This window comes from Oncorhynchus clarkii, chromosome 12 (genome assembly GCF_045791955.1).
Source record: "Oncorhynchus clarkii lewisi isolate Uvic-CL-2024 chromosome 12, UVic_Ocla_1.0, whole genome shotgun sequence".
Taxonomy (NCBI): domain Eukaryota; kingdom Metazoa; phylum Chordata; class Actinopteri; order Salmoniformes; family Salmonidae; genus Oncorhynchus; species Oncorhynchus clarkii.
The window spans coordinates 57,756,805-57,770,660 of record NC_092158.1 but is presented as its reverse complement, the minus strand read 5'-3'; the positions used below and the strand labels follow the sequence as shown (position 1 = coordinate 57,770,660).

Below are 13,856 nucleotides of genomic sequence, written 5' to 3'. Positions count from 1 at the left end.
TGATCTCTCCTTACATAGGACATGTCTATAAAAACAAAACAAATAACCTCTCCCTGCCCAGTTCTGTCCATGCCCTGTCTCTGACATAGCACACAGAAACCTACAAACACTAAGGTTTTCCATCTCTCTCTTGTACCTCATACTCAGCGAACTTAGTGGCATTCTCCAGATCCATGTCTTCCCGTTTTGGTGGTAAATCCCGTGTGGCCATTCCCAGGCATCTCAGTGTGTCCCTGCCGGTGCCCCAGTCCCTGATCAGGGAGGTCAGCTGCTCTCTCAGGGGCATGGTCAGCGCCACCTTCCCTGTGCCAACACGCAGGTACTGGCAACGCTCCATCACGCTCTCTGGGGCACCCTGTGAGATTGAAGTGGAGAGGTGTGTGTGTGTGTGTGTGTAGGGAGAGGGTAGGGGGGGGGGGGGGGGGGTACAGGGGTCAAAAGGACACACAAGGTTAAAAAAAATGACAGCAAAACAACTTGGACATCCAAGCTCCTAATCACTCTGGCTTACAGAGAAAATGTATTATTAAAGCATGTGAGAGATCTGTTGACTGAGGGGTGTTTGTGTGTGTACCTTGATGAACATCTTGCTCCCAGAGCCTGGTTTGCTAGTGGGGGTACAGTACACAGACATGGACTTGCGGTCGCGAGAGAACTCCAGAGTAAACTCTTTCTTCATCAGCTGCCTGATGACCTGGTGAGAGAGAGAGAGAGAGAGACACCCCAAGAGAGAGAGAGAAGAGAGCAAAAGAGAAAGAGAATGAGAGAGACTGGGTGTTTATTCCAGACAGGCGTGTTTGTGGGCAGCGGTCATCCTCTCAGTACCAGGTGGGGGACCGGGAGGCTTGACTCTGCCTTGGCTGTTGTTGTTGTTGTTTTGATGGAGGGGGCTCTAATGGGCCAGGTGTGGGACTGAGACTGGAAGGCTTCTCTTTGGCTGTGATGCTAACATGATGGATGAGACACTCCAGCATCCTATCTACTCTGGACTGGGACTGGGAGGCTGTGTTGTGTTTGTGATGGAAGGGGCTTTATCAGACTAAGGCCCGTATCCACACAGCCTTTCAGAGTAGACCCGCTGATCTATGATCAGTTTAGCCTTTTAGATCATAATGAATAAGATTATATGGACAGATCCTAGATTTTTGTATTTAACCTTTATTTAGATCAGCACTCCTGATTTGTGGATCTGGGCCCAGATGGGTGACAGAGGTTTGGCTGTGTTTTTGACACTGGATGGATGGTACTCTAACATCCTGTTTGGGCTCAGAGTCAGCCAAAGGCACCAGACACAACTGAGCAAGTCTGTATATGAAGGGCCAGGATCAATCAGGGACAGACAGGACCCTCTGTCTATGTGAGTTCTAGTGCCAAACAGGTGGTCCATGTTGATTTTACAAGGGACACAGACCATTTAGTGGGTGCAACTCAACTTGGCCTTAAGGCATAAACTTGTAATGAAGTGTAAGGTTAACATAGAACGTATACAGCCCTGCGTTCACATCCTTAAAAATCAGCAAAATGTCTGACTAACATGCATCATACTGATCAAGCTGTAAATAATCAGAAATGGTTGGTTAGATTTGCATTGTCATTCATTTGTGGATACTGAGAGACCCATTTCCCTCGCTTTCCATTTCCTAGTGTCTAGTTACGAAGTACCACTAGGAGTCACCCTCGTTCCAGTTCCCATGAGCTTTCCCCCTCTCTCCCCCTCCCAGCTCAGACATCTCTGACGTGGAGACATGATGCCAGGGGCCTCCATAGACACTTCACAGATGTCCTCACAGACAGAGAGCCGCTGAGCCAAAAGACCCCTCTTCCCATCATTAAGCCACTGAGACACTGAGCCCATATTAAGCCAAAATCCCTCTCTTCCTCCCGTCGTAAAACAAAAGACGAGGAACGTGAGCCGAGTCGGTCTAGTGACGGCAGAGGAGGAAGCTAAACATCGTCTTACACACTTCACCGACAACTAGTGCATTAGTAGGAAACGACATCCTATTTATTTTCTGTTCAAAGCCCTAACAGAGGGCTGGAAAGTTTAGCTAACCTCTTCATAAACTCCCTGGCTTGTCTAAATATTATCATCTCTAGCCTCTGAGGACGACTTGTGTCAGTGACAGGGTTTTTTCTTGTCGTGGGACCGTTGGGAATTTTAAAATGGAACTTTATCTGGGGTTCAGTGGAAAAACTTGGAACCGCTGGTCATTGACAAGAGCACAGGGAGTTAGACTCTCTCTCACGCCTACCTGTCACTGGTCATTCACAAAGACAGAGAGAAGAGTCAGATGAGGAAAGGCGTCATTCGCACAGATGGAAGCTCAGAGCCCATCACTGGGAATTCACCACAGGGCAGTTAGGTCAGTTCGTAGCACTTTACAATAACTCCACATAATAAAGAATTTATAGTGGATTAGTTCATTTATTAATAATTCATAAGACGTTTAATACAATTTACTAATCATTAGTTAAGACTGCATCATCTCAAGTGTGGGCTATTTATACTTGTTACTTATACATGTTTTAAGTGACCACTATTTTCTGTGTGCGTGCGCATCTTTGTTATCATTCATGCATTCGGGACATAATGTAAAACCTAGTTTGTATACCTAGCTAAGTCTAAGAAGAAATTTGCAAGCCTGTCTTAATCACACAGCTAAATTTAAATCACGCAACCTTTTAGTTATGGGTTAACCAAGATAATAAACTGGGTGGTTTGAGCCCTGAATGCTGATTGGCTGAATGCCGTGGTATATGACAAAACGTTTATTTTTACTGTTCAAATTACATTTGTAACCAGTTTATAATAGCAATAAGGCACCTCAGCGGTTTGTGGTATATGGCCAATATACCACAGTAAGTGCTGTGTCCAGGCACTCAGTTGTGGTGTGTATAAGAACAGCCCATACCACACCCCCTCGTGCCTTATTGCTTAATTAGACTGTCCTAAGGAGTGACTGCAATCCACACTGGTTTTTGCAGGAAATTCCCTGCCAAGAAATGCTTGTGTTCACAATATTTTCATATACATCCTCTGTAGTGTGTGCTTATTGTTTAACCATTGAAATGTTCTAGGGGCCATTTTGAGACCTTAAGGAACATCAGGTACTGCTGGAATGTCTACTAATGGCACGTCCATCTTTTTGTGAGAAATCACACTGTTCGCTCAAAACATTTATAAAGTATAAATAAAGTATAAATATCCCACACTTTAGAAGAGACCACGCAAAAATACTCAACTAACGATTAGTAAATGGTTTTAAATAACCTATATTAAACATCTTATTAATGATTTTATGAAATCATAATTCAATACGTTAAAAGTGATTGATAAATGTGTGAATAACTAGGTTACTAAATGTACAAATGTGGGAGTAATTATTAATTTATGAATATGCTATTCACTTAGCCATTATAAATGCTTTTTTACTTATTATAAAGTGCTACCCGAGAATCTGTATTCTCACACATTCTCTCTCAGGGTTTACAAACACCTTTAGTGCGGGCCAGCCAGTTACCAATGCAATTCGGACTACAAATGGAGCAATCACTGGTTTCATTAAATAATCAATTTTATGCGAGAAACCCATTTAAGTGCTAAACTAGGAGCTGAGGTGATCTTAGAGATCATTGTCCCATGCGTTGAAAGCCAATAGGTACCTGCTCCCATTACCATACTTTGTTCAAACTTGTTGTCCAAGTTCAGTTGTTTAATCACTGTGTTCATGACAATGTTAGATACATAATTAAATATGTATATGAATATGCGAGCAGTATGAAGACTGCCTAATACACACAACATGCATGGATAGATGTGTTGTACATATTCCATCCACAATCCCTCCCCACTTCCCCCAGTGTTTTCCCTAGCTGCTTACTGCGTTGCACGCTCCGGCGCGCTCCACCTTGCTGAGGCCTGACATGTCAGTCTTGAACACATTCATCTTCTCCACCAGGGTAGTGAGGGCAGTCTCTGTCGCCTCACCCACCTTCTCATACACTCCTTTGGCCTAGGAGGGGAGAGGGGAAAGGATTGGTTAGTCAAAAGCACGGAGAAACACTGTCCGTGTTCGAATACCCTCATTTGCGTTCTAAATTGTAGGCATTTCGGGTATGCGAAAATAGAGAATTGAGTATGCTTTAAATGCCAGGATAAACTAATTTGGGATTTTCATCTAGTAGAATTGGCTGCACCCTATTAAGGAGGAGAATCTTTGAGACCCACATGTGTCTGACAACAGCTGATAAAATCACAAGGCGATGTGCCATACAAAAATGAATGAATGGCTGGAATCAACACAATTGTGCATTAAATGACACATTCTCAGTATGGATGAGTCTAGTATGTTGATATTTGTTGCTTATTGCATTAGGTGTGACTACTCTGTGCGTACTAAATAGTATACTGTATGTGGTACAATTAGTACAAAGTATGTAAGACATCTAGGCAAGACAGATTTCGGACACAGCCACTTGTCACATGTGCCGAATACAACGTGTAGACCTTACAGTGAAATGCTTCAAGAAAGAGTTAATAAAATATTTAGTAAATAAACAAAAGTTTTTAAAAATCGAATCAAATCACAAAGTAACAAGAACTGTACATAACAATAAACGGTGGTATATACAGGGGGTACCGGTACCGAGTCAATGTATGGGAGTACAGGTTAATTGAGGTAATTTGTAAAGTGACTACGCATAGACAATAAACAGCGAGTAGCAGCAGTGTAAAAACAAAAAGCGGGGGTTCGTAAATAGTCCGGGTCGTCATTTGATTAGTTTAGTTGTTCAGCAGTCTTATTATGGCTTGAGGGTAGAAGCTGTTAAGGAGTTTTATGGTCCTATACTTGGTGCTCCGGTACCGCTTGCCATGCGGCAGCAGAGGTAACAATCTATGACTAGGGTGACTGGAGTCGGACAATTTTTGGGGCCTTCCTCTGACACTCCTGGATGTCAGGAAGCTAGGCCCCAGTGAAGTACTGAGCCGTACGCACTACCCTCTGTAGCGCCTTCCAGTCAGATGCTGAGTAGTTGCCATACCAGGCTGTAATGCAACCAGGATGCTCTCGATGGTGTATAACTTTTTGAGGATCTGGGGACCCATATCAAATCTTTTCAGCCTCCTGAGGGGGGAAAGATGTTGTCTTGATGTGTTTGGACCATGATAGTTTGTTGGTGATGTGGACACGAAGGAACTTGAAGCTCTCGACCCGCTCCACTTCAGTCCCGTCGATGTTAATGGGGGCCTGTTCGTCCCTCCTTTTCCTATAGTCCACAATCATCTCCTTTGTCTTGCTCACATTGTTGTCCTGGCACCACACTGCCAGGTCTCTGACCTCCTCCCTATAGGCTGTCTTATCGTTGTCGGTGATCAGGCCTACCACTGTTGGGTCATCAGCAAACCCTCCCCAAGCCCAAATATAAAAAATGATGCTATAAAATTTTTTTTTGAAAAGTGTGCAGCGCATCAACTCTTCATTTAACGGATTACAGTTTGAATCGGTCTTCCATGGAAATATAACGTTTATTTTGAAAGTAATAAATATAGATATTTTTAAAAGCATTCATGATTTGCGTAAATGTAATATACTAACTATTACTCTTGTTTAAAATATGAAATGGTATTACACTTGGTGAAGAGCACATTATGACTTGTTTAGGACTCGAAACCTAAAGTTTAGGACTTGAGACTTGACGGTCTTGACTTGGGACTTGAGTGCTAAGACTTGACTTACTTGTGACTTACTTGTGACTTACTTGTGACTTACTTGTGACTTACTTGTGACTTGTAAAATAATGACTTGGTCCCACCTCTGATAAGCACTGATGTGACGTCTAAAAGTCTGACTAACCAAGGTGTGTGTGTGTGTGTGTGTGTGTGTGTGTGTGTGCGCACGTCAATTAGTGAGTGCATTCTCTCAGTAATTCACATCAACCTTCTCTAGTCCTCATTAGATTACTTGAGTCATAGTGAGTGAGTGGTGTGGTTTCATAGCTGGCTGACCTGACCTGCCAGGTAATGTCCTCTGTAGCTCAGTTGGTAGAGCATGGCGCTTGCAATGCCAAGATAGTCGGTTTGATTCCTTTGACCAACCATACGTAAAATGTATGCAATAGCTTTCATTATTATGACGTGAGTAGGTGGAGCCCACCGTGTTTTAATAGGACACAGCCCTGCCCACACTGTACCTGTCTGCCCCACTGAACACCACATGGTCAATAAACCCCCACTGCCCTCCACCGCCATCAGGGTCCACTAATCTCAAACCACTCTGTCCACACAGGTGCTCTACCTTTATCGTCCCTTCCCTCCTCCCTCCATCCATTATCTCTAGTTGGGAAAGACACACTTCTACAAAATAGCATGCTAAATCAGTTCTACAACGAGTCTTTTTGGGAAACAATCACAATTTCCTCTGTTTGAATAGCTTGTAATTAAACTGCTGTGTCCTTGGCTTCATTTACACACAGCATGGTTACCATGACACCGTGGTGATGACAGAGGTGAGAAAAGCAATCAGAGAACTAGAGAAACAGAATCACACATCAGAGTAAAATTAGATCAGCTACTGTAGGAGGCTTGGATATGTGTGTGTGTGTGTGTGTGTCTTCGTTATCATTCATGCATTTGGCATAATGTAATACCTAATCTGTATACTTAGCTAAGTCTATGAAGAAATTTGCAAGCCTGTCTTATTTTCACAAAACCTCTCTTAGAGTGGAGTCTGCTTTGCATGGCAAACACACTCATTTGTGTATCACGGAGGTTAGTCCAACTCAACATTAATAATGACATCAGTCAAACCTAGGAGAAGGCAGCAACAGATGTGCAGCCATGTCTACGGCTCAGTGTGTGTGCCACAGCTGCTCAGAGCGAAGGCTTCTTACCACTGAGGAAAACAGGGTGAAAGGACAGGAACAGAGAGGGTCAGGCTGCAGAAGAGTGTCTTAATGACTCACAAAAACAGTGTGTGTGTGTCAGCACTGACCTCATTGTAGTCCAGTGAGGAGTCGTTGCACATGGAACACACAGTGGCCAGCTCCAGTAGTCCATCATAGTCTCCGCACTGGACCACCTTGTCCCCTTTCAACCTGGAAAAGAACGCACACATATATTTTTTTTTCTATCCTTGTGGGACCAGACAATTTATTCCCATTCAAAATTATATTTACCTTAACCTTTAACCATTAAACTAACCTTAACCCTAAACCCTAAAATAGCCTTTTTCCTTGTGGGAACTGGCAAAAAAAGTCACAATCATATCATTATTTGTTTTTTTAACTATCCTTCTGAGGGACTTCTAGTCCCCACAAGGATAGTAACCCCCCCCCGACATTTGTTAGATACTAGCACACCTTAATTCACTCTCATAACTAATAATTGAGTACATGTACAATGTGATTTCTGTACACACAAGCTGTATCTAACCCATTCAGTTGTGTAACTGCCAGTGTCTTAAGATCAAGATTTCAAATACACTGAGTGTACAAAACATTAGAAACACCTTCCCAATATTGAGTTGCACCTCTCAGAACAGGCTCAATTTGTCAGGGCATAGACTGTACGAAGTGTGGAAAGCGTTCCACAGGGATGCTGGCCCATGTTGACTCCAATGCTTCCCATAGGTGTGTCAAGTTGGCGGGATGTCCCTTGGGTGGTGGAGCACTATTGATACACATGGGGAAACTGTTGAGCGTGAAAAACCCAGGAGAATTGCAGTTCTTGACACACAAACCGGTGCGCCTGGCACCCACTACCATACCCTGTTCAAAAAGGTGCATACATTTGTCTTGCCCATTCATTCTTTGAATGTCACACATACACAATCCATGTCCACGTCTATCTCCCCTTCATCTACACTGATTGAAGTGGATATGGTGACCACATTTAAAAACACCCAAATGTGGGGCATGATGATTTTGCAGGATATTAACGGGGCAGTGTAGCCTACATTACTTATTTTTTGTTGTTTTTGTGGGGGGTGGCTGGGCTATTGAATCTCATTATAGAATATGCATTAAATGCATCCTCCAATTGCAACATCTACCTATGCCCACATATTGTCTCAATAATATTTTCTATGTTTAATACCCTCAAATACCAAGGTGGGCATTCCTAATTTCAAAATAGGCCACCATCACTGTCAATCGTGAATTATACATCTGTATCACGTTTTACCGGTGAAACGTCCAAACTAACTGCATCTACATGCCAGCCATTTGATCTCAATCAGTTTCATAGGAATATGCATTTAGAGCTTGAATTACTGTTCCATGAACAAATTAGAACAGGTGGTGTTATAACTATAGCCTAGCCTTGCTGTATTTTGTTTCAATCCCAGCACATTCTGCCTAGTGGCACGCAAGGTTGAGTTTGGGCCACAGGAAAAAAAGTGTGACTTCAGTTAACCATCCTAAAATGGAATGAGAAATTAGGTGGTGTTTTTCGATGCAACAGTGACATTACTATATTTCTTACTGTTATGTAGAATACTAATTAATCATTATGTGGTCTTTAAGAAATTGATTCAGCTGCTTTGATCTAACTTCACTAAACAAGCACCATTGTGAGAAGTGGTTGAGCGACACTCCGGTGCACGCCAGCAGCACTAAGCCCCTGCTCCCGCTGCACCAAACGAGCTAATTGAAGCACACCTAGCCTACTCTTTTGCCAAATGCAAAATTTGGTGATGCAGAAACGAGACTGTTTTATGAAAATCTGAGAATATTTGACCAAGGAAACATTTTTGGCTGGTCTAAAACAGTTACGAAGGGAGAGTTAAAACAGGATCGAGTGAAGTAGCAGCAAATATGTTGAATGAGCAACTAATGAGCATGGAGAGCCTCAAGTTTGACGAAATTACCGTAGTTCTTTCAGTCTAATACGGCTATTTATTTTGGCCTACTTCTGTAGCGCATCAGAAGCATGCTTTTTGTAAATAGTTAGGACTAACTGTCCTCTCCTATTTTTTGCTGTAATTTAACCAGAAAGGATTTGAGAAATCTGATTGGTTGACGATAAGGCTTATGAAATTGGCCTACCTCGCGTCTTGCATTGAGCAGAATATCACCAGTGCCACATCGTTATGATATACATCTTGTCATAAGTGCAACATGACCCCAAGAGATAGGTTGGAATGTCTGACTCTTTTTCTAAATTAGTGGTATTTGAATTTGTTGATCAAATACAGTACATGATTGTTTGATTGCGGAACAAATGGCCAAAATGAGGGAATGCCCACAATCTGAGACAGGTAGTCATCCTATTAACAGGTGACATCAATAAGGGATCATTGCATTCACCTGGTCAGTCTTTGTCAAGGAAAGAGCAGGTGTTCTTAATGTTTTGTATACTCAGTGTACGTCGGCAACGACAGTAATATAAATGACACCCATAACATAGAGCTCCTAGTCAGTTTTAGAATGGGTAACTAGCAATAGGCTGGTGCTAATGCTTTACCATGGACGAAGTGTGCAAAGTGTTGAAGGTACCAAACTGTCTGTTCAAGCAGTTGGCACACAATTCGGACACTCATCGGCATAGCACAAGACATGCAACCAGAGGTCTCTTCACAGTTCCCTGGTCAAGAACAGAGGCTGGGAAGCACACAGTATTAAATAGAACCATGACTAAATGTAACTGCCACCCCAGGTAACTCAAGCTAGCAATAAAACCAGAAACAAAAACAAGATTAATAAAAATAAATGGAAACACCTTACGACAAAACGGGGACTGTGGAGAGACATTTTTATATATTTTGTACTGTATCATTTCTTGTATTTCGTAGGTGGGTGGCCTTGTACGGGCAGGAGCTCTCTCGTTTATGAAGAGTGAGTCAGAAGCAGGAAATTATGTAGTAGTGTAGTGTTTTGTATATTATGTTATTATTTTATTTATGTTTTTTTGTTTCCTGTTCGGACCCCAGGAAGAGTGCAACGGCTAATTGAGATCATAATAAATAGTGCGAAATACTACAACACACTTAATTTTCATCATGAGACAAATCTTTTGGTTTTCTACACAAAGTTTCAAAGGAAATGCTGTGATCTATTCAATAAACAAAATAGACTAGAAAAAATGGATAAGAGTGTGGCAGTATAGCAGGAACAGTGGCATTTAGTGGGCAAAACCTAGAGAATATTGCTATTCTCTGAAAAGTGGGAGGGAAAAAACATCACCAGGTTCACAGGGAATACAATACATAGTATGGAGAAGCAATACTCCAAGCCACAGCTTCATTCTACTTGTCAAACATTGAGAACTGATACTGTATACTGGTTGTTGGGGTGGGATTGGCATTGGGTGTGGAGGGTACGTAGGTGGCTTTTGACAATTTGTCGTACTCATTGGTAGGAAGAAGTTTGGTCCAAATCAAATGTTGGGTACTATATTTATTGAATATTATGCTATAAATAAAATTAACAAAATAATGTTTTAGGAATGCCAATCCTGTTTCAGATCAATCTGTAATGACATGGAACAACTCGTGTTAATGTGAGTGTGTTTGTGCGTTGGGAGCAGCAGCAGTTGCTGGTTGGTTGCATGACCACATGGCCCACAGCCCACTAGAGGCAGCAACAGTTGCTAGTAGAGCAACAGCCCACACAACAACCCACGCTGTATGGCACTGTACCGCAAGGCATGCCAGCCTGAGATTTCATAACATCTCAGTAGAGAACAAGTTTCACACCCACAAACCAACCAGAACAGTGATTAGGACACCTTTCTAAAACACAGTATCATCATGTTGCATTATATTGGATATAATCATGAGGTTTTAATCAACTTCAGTAGAGAAATTGTAATGAGTGAACAGTCTGAAGGGGAACATTTGGCATGGCAAGACAAAATGTAAATGTTTGAACCAGAAGAACTACAAAAAGCATATGCATAACAATGGTAGCAATTGAAAGAGAACACTTTGGAGATTATGGGGAAATTATCAGACCAAAGGTGAGGAAACCAGTTCCCCTAACAAGACTGAATCTAAACATTACACGGTTGATTTTCTATTTACTGTACTTCTCAGAGCATTTGTCAATAATGACATCTGAAAACACTCTGGATACTGTACATTCAGTAACATAAGACTATTCACTGAAATGTGCACAATACGAAAAAACTATTACAAGGGTTTGAGTGAGAGGTCTAACTGGTGTCTCAGTGGCCACACACCTCTCCAAACTGTGCGCAGTTCAAGTAATTTCAATACACTTTTATGACTCAAGGAAAGAGCTGTCAACTATAAAGGTGCTTTTATACTCTCTCCTAGCTTTGCCATTGAGGAACATAAGTAAGCACACTAGATTTTAGTTTGGAGCACAGCCCTGAGTCCCCAGCATCACACAATAACTGTTGTTGTTTACGCAATCCAAAAACGTTCCATTATAAATCGCAATCGTTGCCAGGTGGGCATCATTTGAAAGCTTATTCTATTGCCAACATGGCTGACTAAGACACTTCAGACAAACAATTGGAATTTTAGTGAATGGAGTCATGGGTGCATTCAAGTGCGTATTCCGCAGCTAATTTCCTTCACAATACAACTAACATAAGCTCATTTTGTTCAGGGTCGACCCAGGATATAACGCACATCCTCTTTGTAACTGTGGATCAAACATGGCGATCATAAACGTTGATACTGTAAATGACATGAGTTTTCAAATATGGAAATGTGAGGTACACATTTGGACTTCCGGGTATGTGGTTTGCTTGTAAGACATCAAAACTGTATTTATTATAACTCAAGCTCATCTTTCAGAACACAAACCGTTCCCGATGTACAGCATTTCCCTCACACAAACCCTTCCCGATGTACAGCATTTCCCTCACCGAGACTTCAACAAATGTGCAAAAGAATCCCAATTAGTGGGAGGGATGGGGGCATCTTGTCGCGTGAGCTGCGAAGTGGAGAACCTGAGCTCTGACATGTATAGCATGTTACCGTACAGCCACTGTGTTCCAATTTAGGTGCTTATCAATGACAAAACTGCCATTTTCAAACCGTATACAGGATGACAGGGGCTGTGAGTGGAAAGTGTTACCAATAAATACCTCAGCATTTCAAAATCATAACAGAGGTTGATATTGAAGTCGTTATTGTAAAAGAGAATGTGCTCTCAACTTATGACTTATGAGGTATTTCATTTTCTAATGAAAAGCAGAAGGGATGAACACTGAAGAAGATCTAGTTCTGGGCCTTTGCAGGTAGTCATTTGGGGAATTAGACTAGAGTGGGCACTCCAGATAGCGAGAGAGGAGGTCGTCAATCGGGCTATACTGACATTATACAGGAAGGGAAGGACTGAGATCAAGTCTGGAACACTATGACTTTGGCCCAGCTACACCCCAATCTCGCTAGTCAGAGCTATTTGTCATCTATTCCTCTAGGTTTTCTCCACAGTGAGACTATTTTAGTAGTTGTCACAGGTCGGTGTCCTTTCCTCTCTGCGCTATCTGTTCCATCATGGAAAAAGTTCACATGCTTCAGGAAAACATCATTTGCATTCTCCCTAAACTTCCCCAGAGCTGTTAACCATTTGCGACAGAGGAAAACAGAGGAAACCTATGGGGGGCTGGGGGTGGGAATGGGAGTTGGTATGGGGAAGGAAGGAGACTTCAAAAGAAACCCCTTTACATCAAATGGAAAAAAGGAGGTTAGGGGGCTTTTAACAGCAGGCCGGCCAGATGAAAGTGGTCGTGGTGGGACCAAGGCTTTTCCACTACCGCCTGTAAAAATAGGTGTCTGTCTGTCCAAGGACAGGGAAGGTTAACAATGGCCAGCCTTAACTTTCCTCTGGGGCTCAGTGCTTTGACTCTGGACCACACTCAACACACAATTTGCTGGGAAGTGTAGGAGATAAACCTCATAGTGTGTGTATGTTTGTTAGTTTGTGTACGCGTTTCCCACTTTGATGCCACAGTCACCACGAGTTGTAACCTGAAATCACACTTACAGTCATTTGCACTCTGTACACTAATACAAAGAAAGGTAGGAGGGGACACTCACACTTGCCCTTCAGGGGCATAGGTGGAGCCAGTTATAGAGAACTCATGGACAGCACAGCTGGAATCCTCCACCTTGTCCACCACAAACATCTGGAGAGAGAAGAGAGTTGGGATAGATAAAGCAGGTTAATGTAGGCTAGGATATCGTCAAAGAGTATACAGAAACTCTGTGCCAGGGATTCCCAGAGTTCTGTACAGGGCCATGGGAGAGGTGAAGGACATTCCCGCCCCGGGCCGCTGACGCGGAGGGAAACACACTCACGCACGCTCCCACACTCCCATTCAGTTGTAGCGCCACTCAACTAAGGGCTTTCCCACCACATAATGTCACACAGCAGTTTTTGTTTTTTCCTTCTCTATTTTTCCCAGCAGGCATTGGTTCCTGTGCTTACTGACCTTGGGACCAAACTATACCCTAAGTCTGTAATCCTGGCATACATAGCATGGATCACTAACCACACTGTTAGTGGAAGGCTAAGACTTGGGGGGGGGGCAGCGAGCGAGAATGAGAGAGCAAGTTGTTTCCCAGGTCAAATTTTGTTTTGATGTCTTGTCCGTCCTTCCCTGTGATCAGACTACTGTGTTGCCCAGAGTTCTGCTTTGTCTGCACTCATATATTGATTTCCTGTGTAGAGAGCCCAGCCCAGAACAATTAGGGTTTGGCTATGCTGACAGGTCTTTTAGGCTGGCAGCCCAGTGGTGAGGGTGGGGGTTCTACTGTAGCCTTGGATCTGCCCCTTCTCTCCTGTGTGTGTGTTACATGCATGCATTCGATCTGGCCCTCTCCTTTCTCTCTTGTTCTGGCTGCAGCGGTGATAACAGGTGGAATGGATCTGATGAGGTT

General features: G+C 42.8%; 1 protein-coding gene across 1 annotated transcript in view; it reads right to left on the bottom strand.

Annotated features, from left to right (window-relative positions):
- LOC139420861 (sarcoplasmic/endoplasmic reticulum calcium ATPase 1-like) overlaps positions 1–13,856 on the bottom strand; it is a 72,952-nt gene that overhangs the window by 11,645 nt on the left and 47,451 nt on the right. Inside the window, exons 12-16 of the mRNA XM_071171222.1 lie at positions 13,014–13,102; positions 6,993–7,095; positions 3,882–4,013; positions 575–694; positions 137–355 (exon numbers count right to left, since the gene is read on the bottom strand). Coding sequence (XP_071027323.1) covers positions 137–355; positions 575–694; positions 3,882–4,013; positions 6,993–7,095; positions 13,014–13,102 — 663 coding nt within the window. The remainder of the gene's footprint in view (positions 1–136; positions 356–574; positions 695–3,881; positions 4,014–6,992; positions 7,096–13,013; positions 13,103–13,856) is intronic.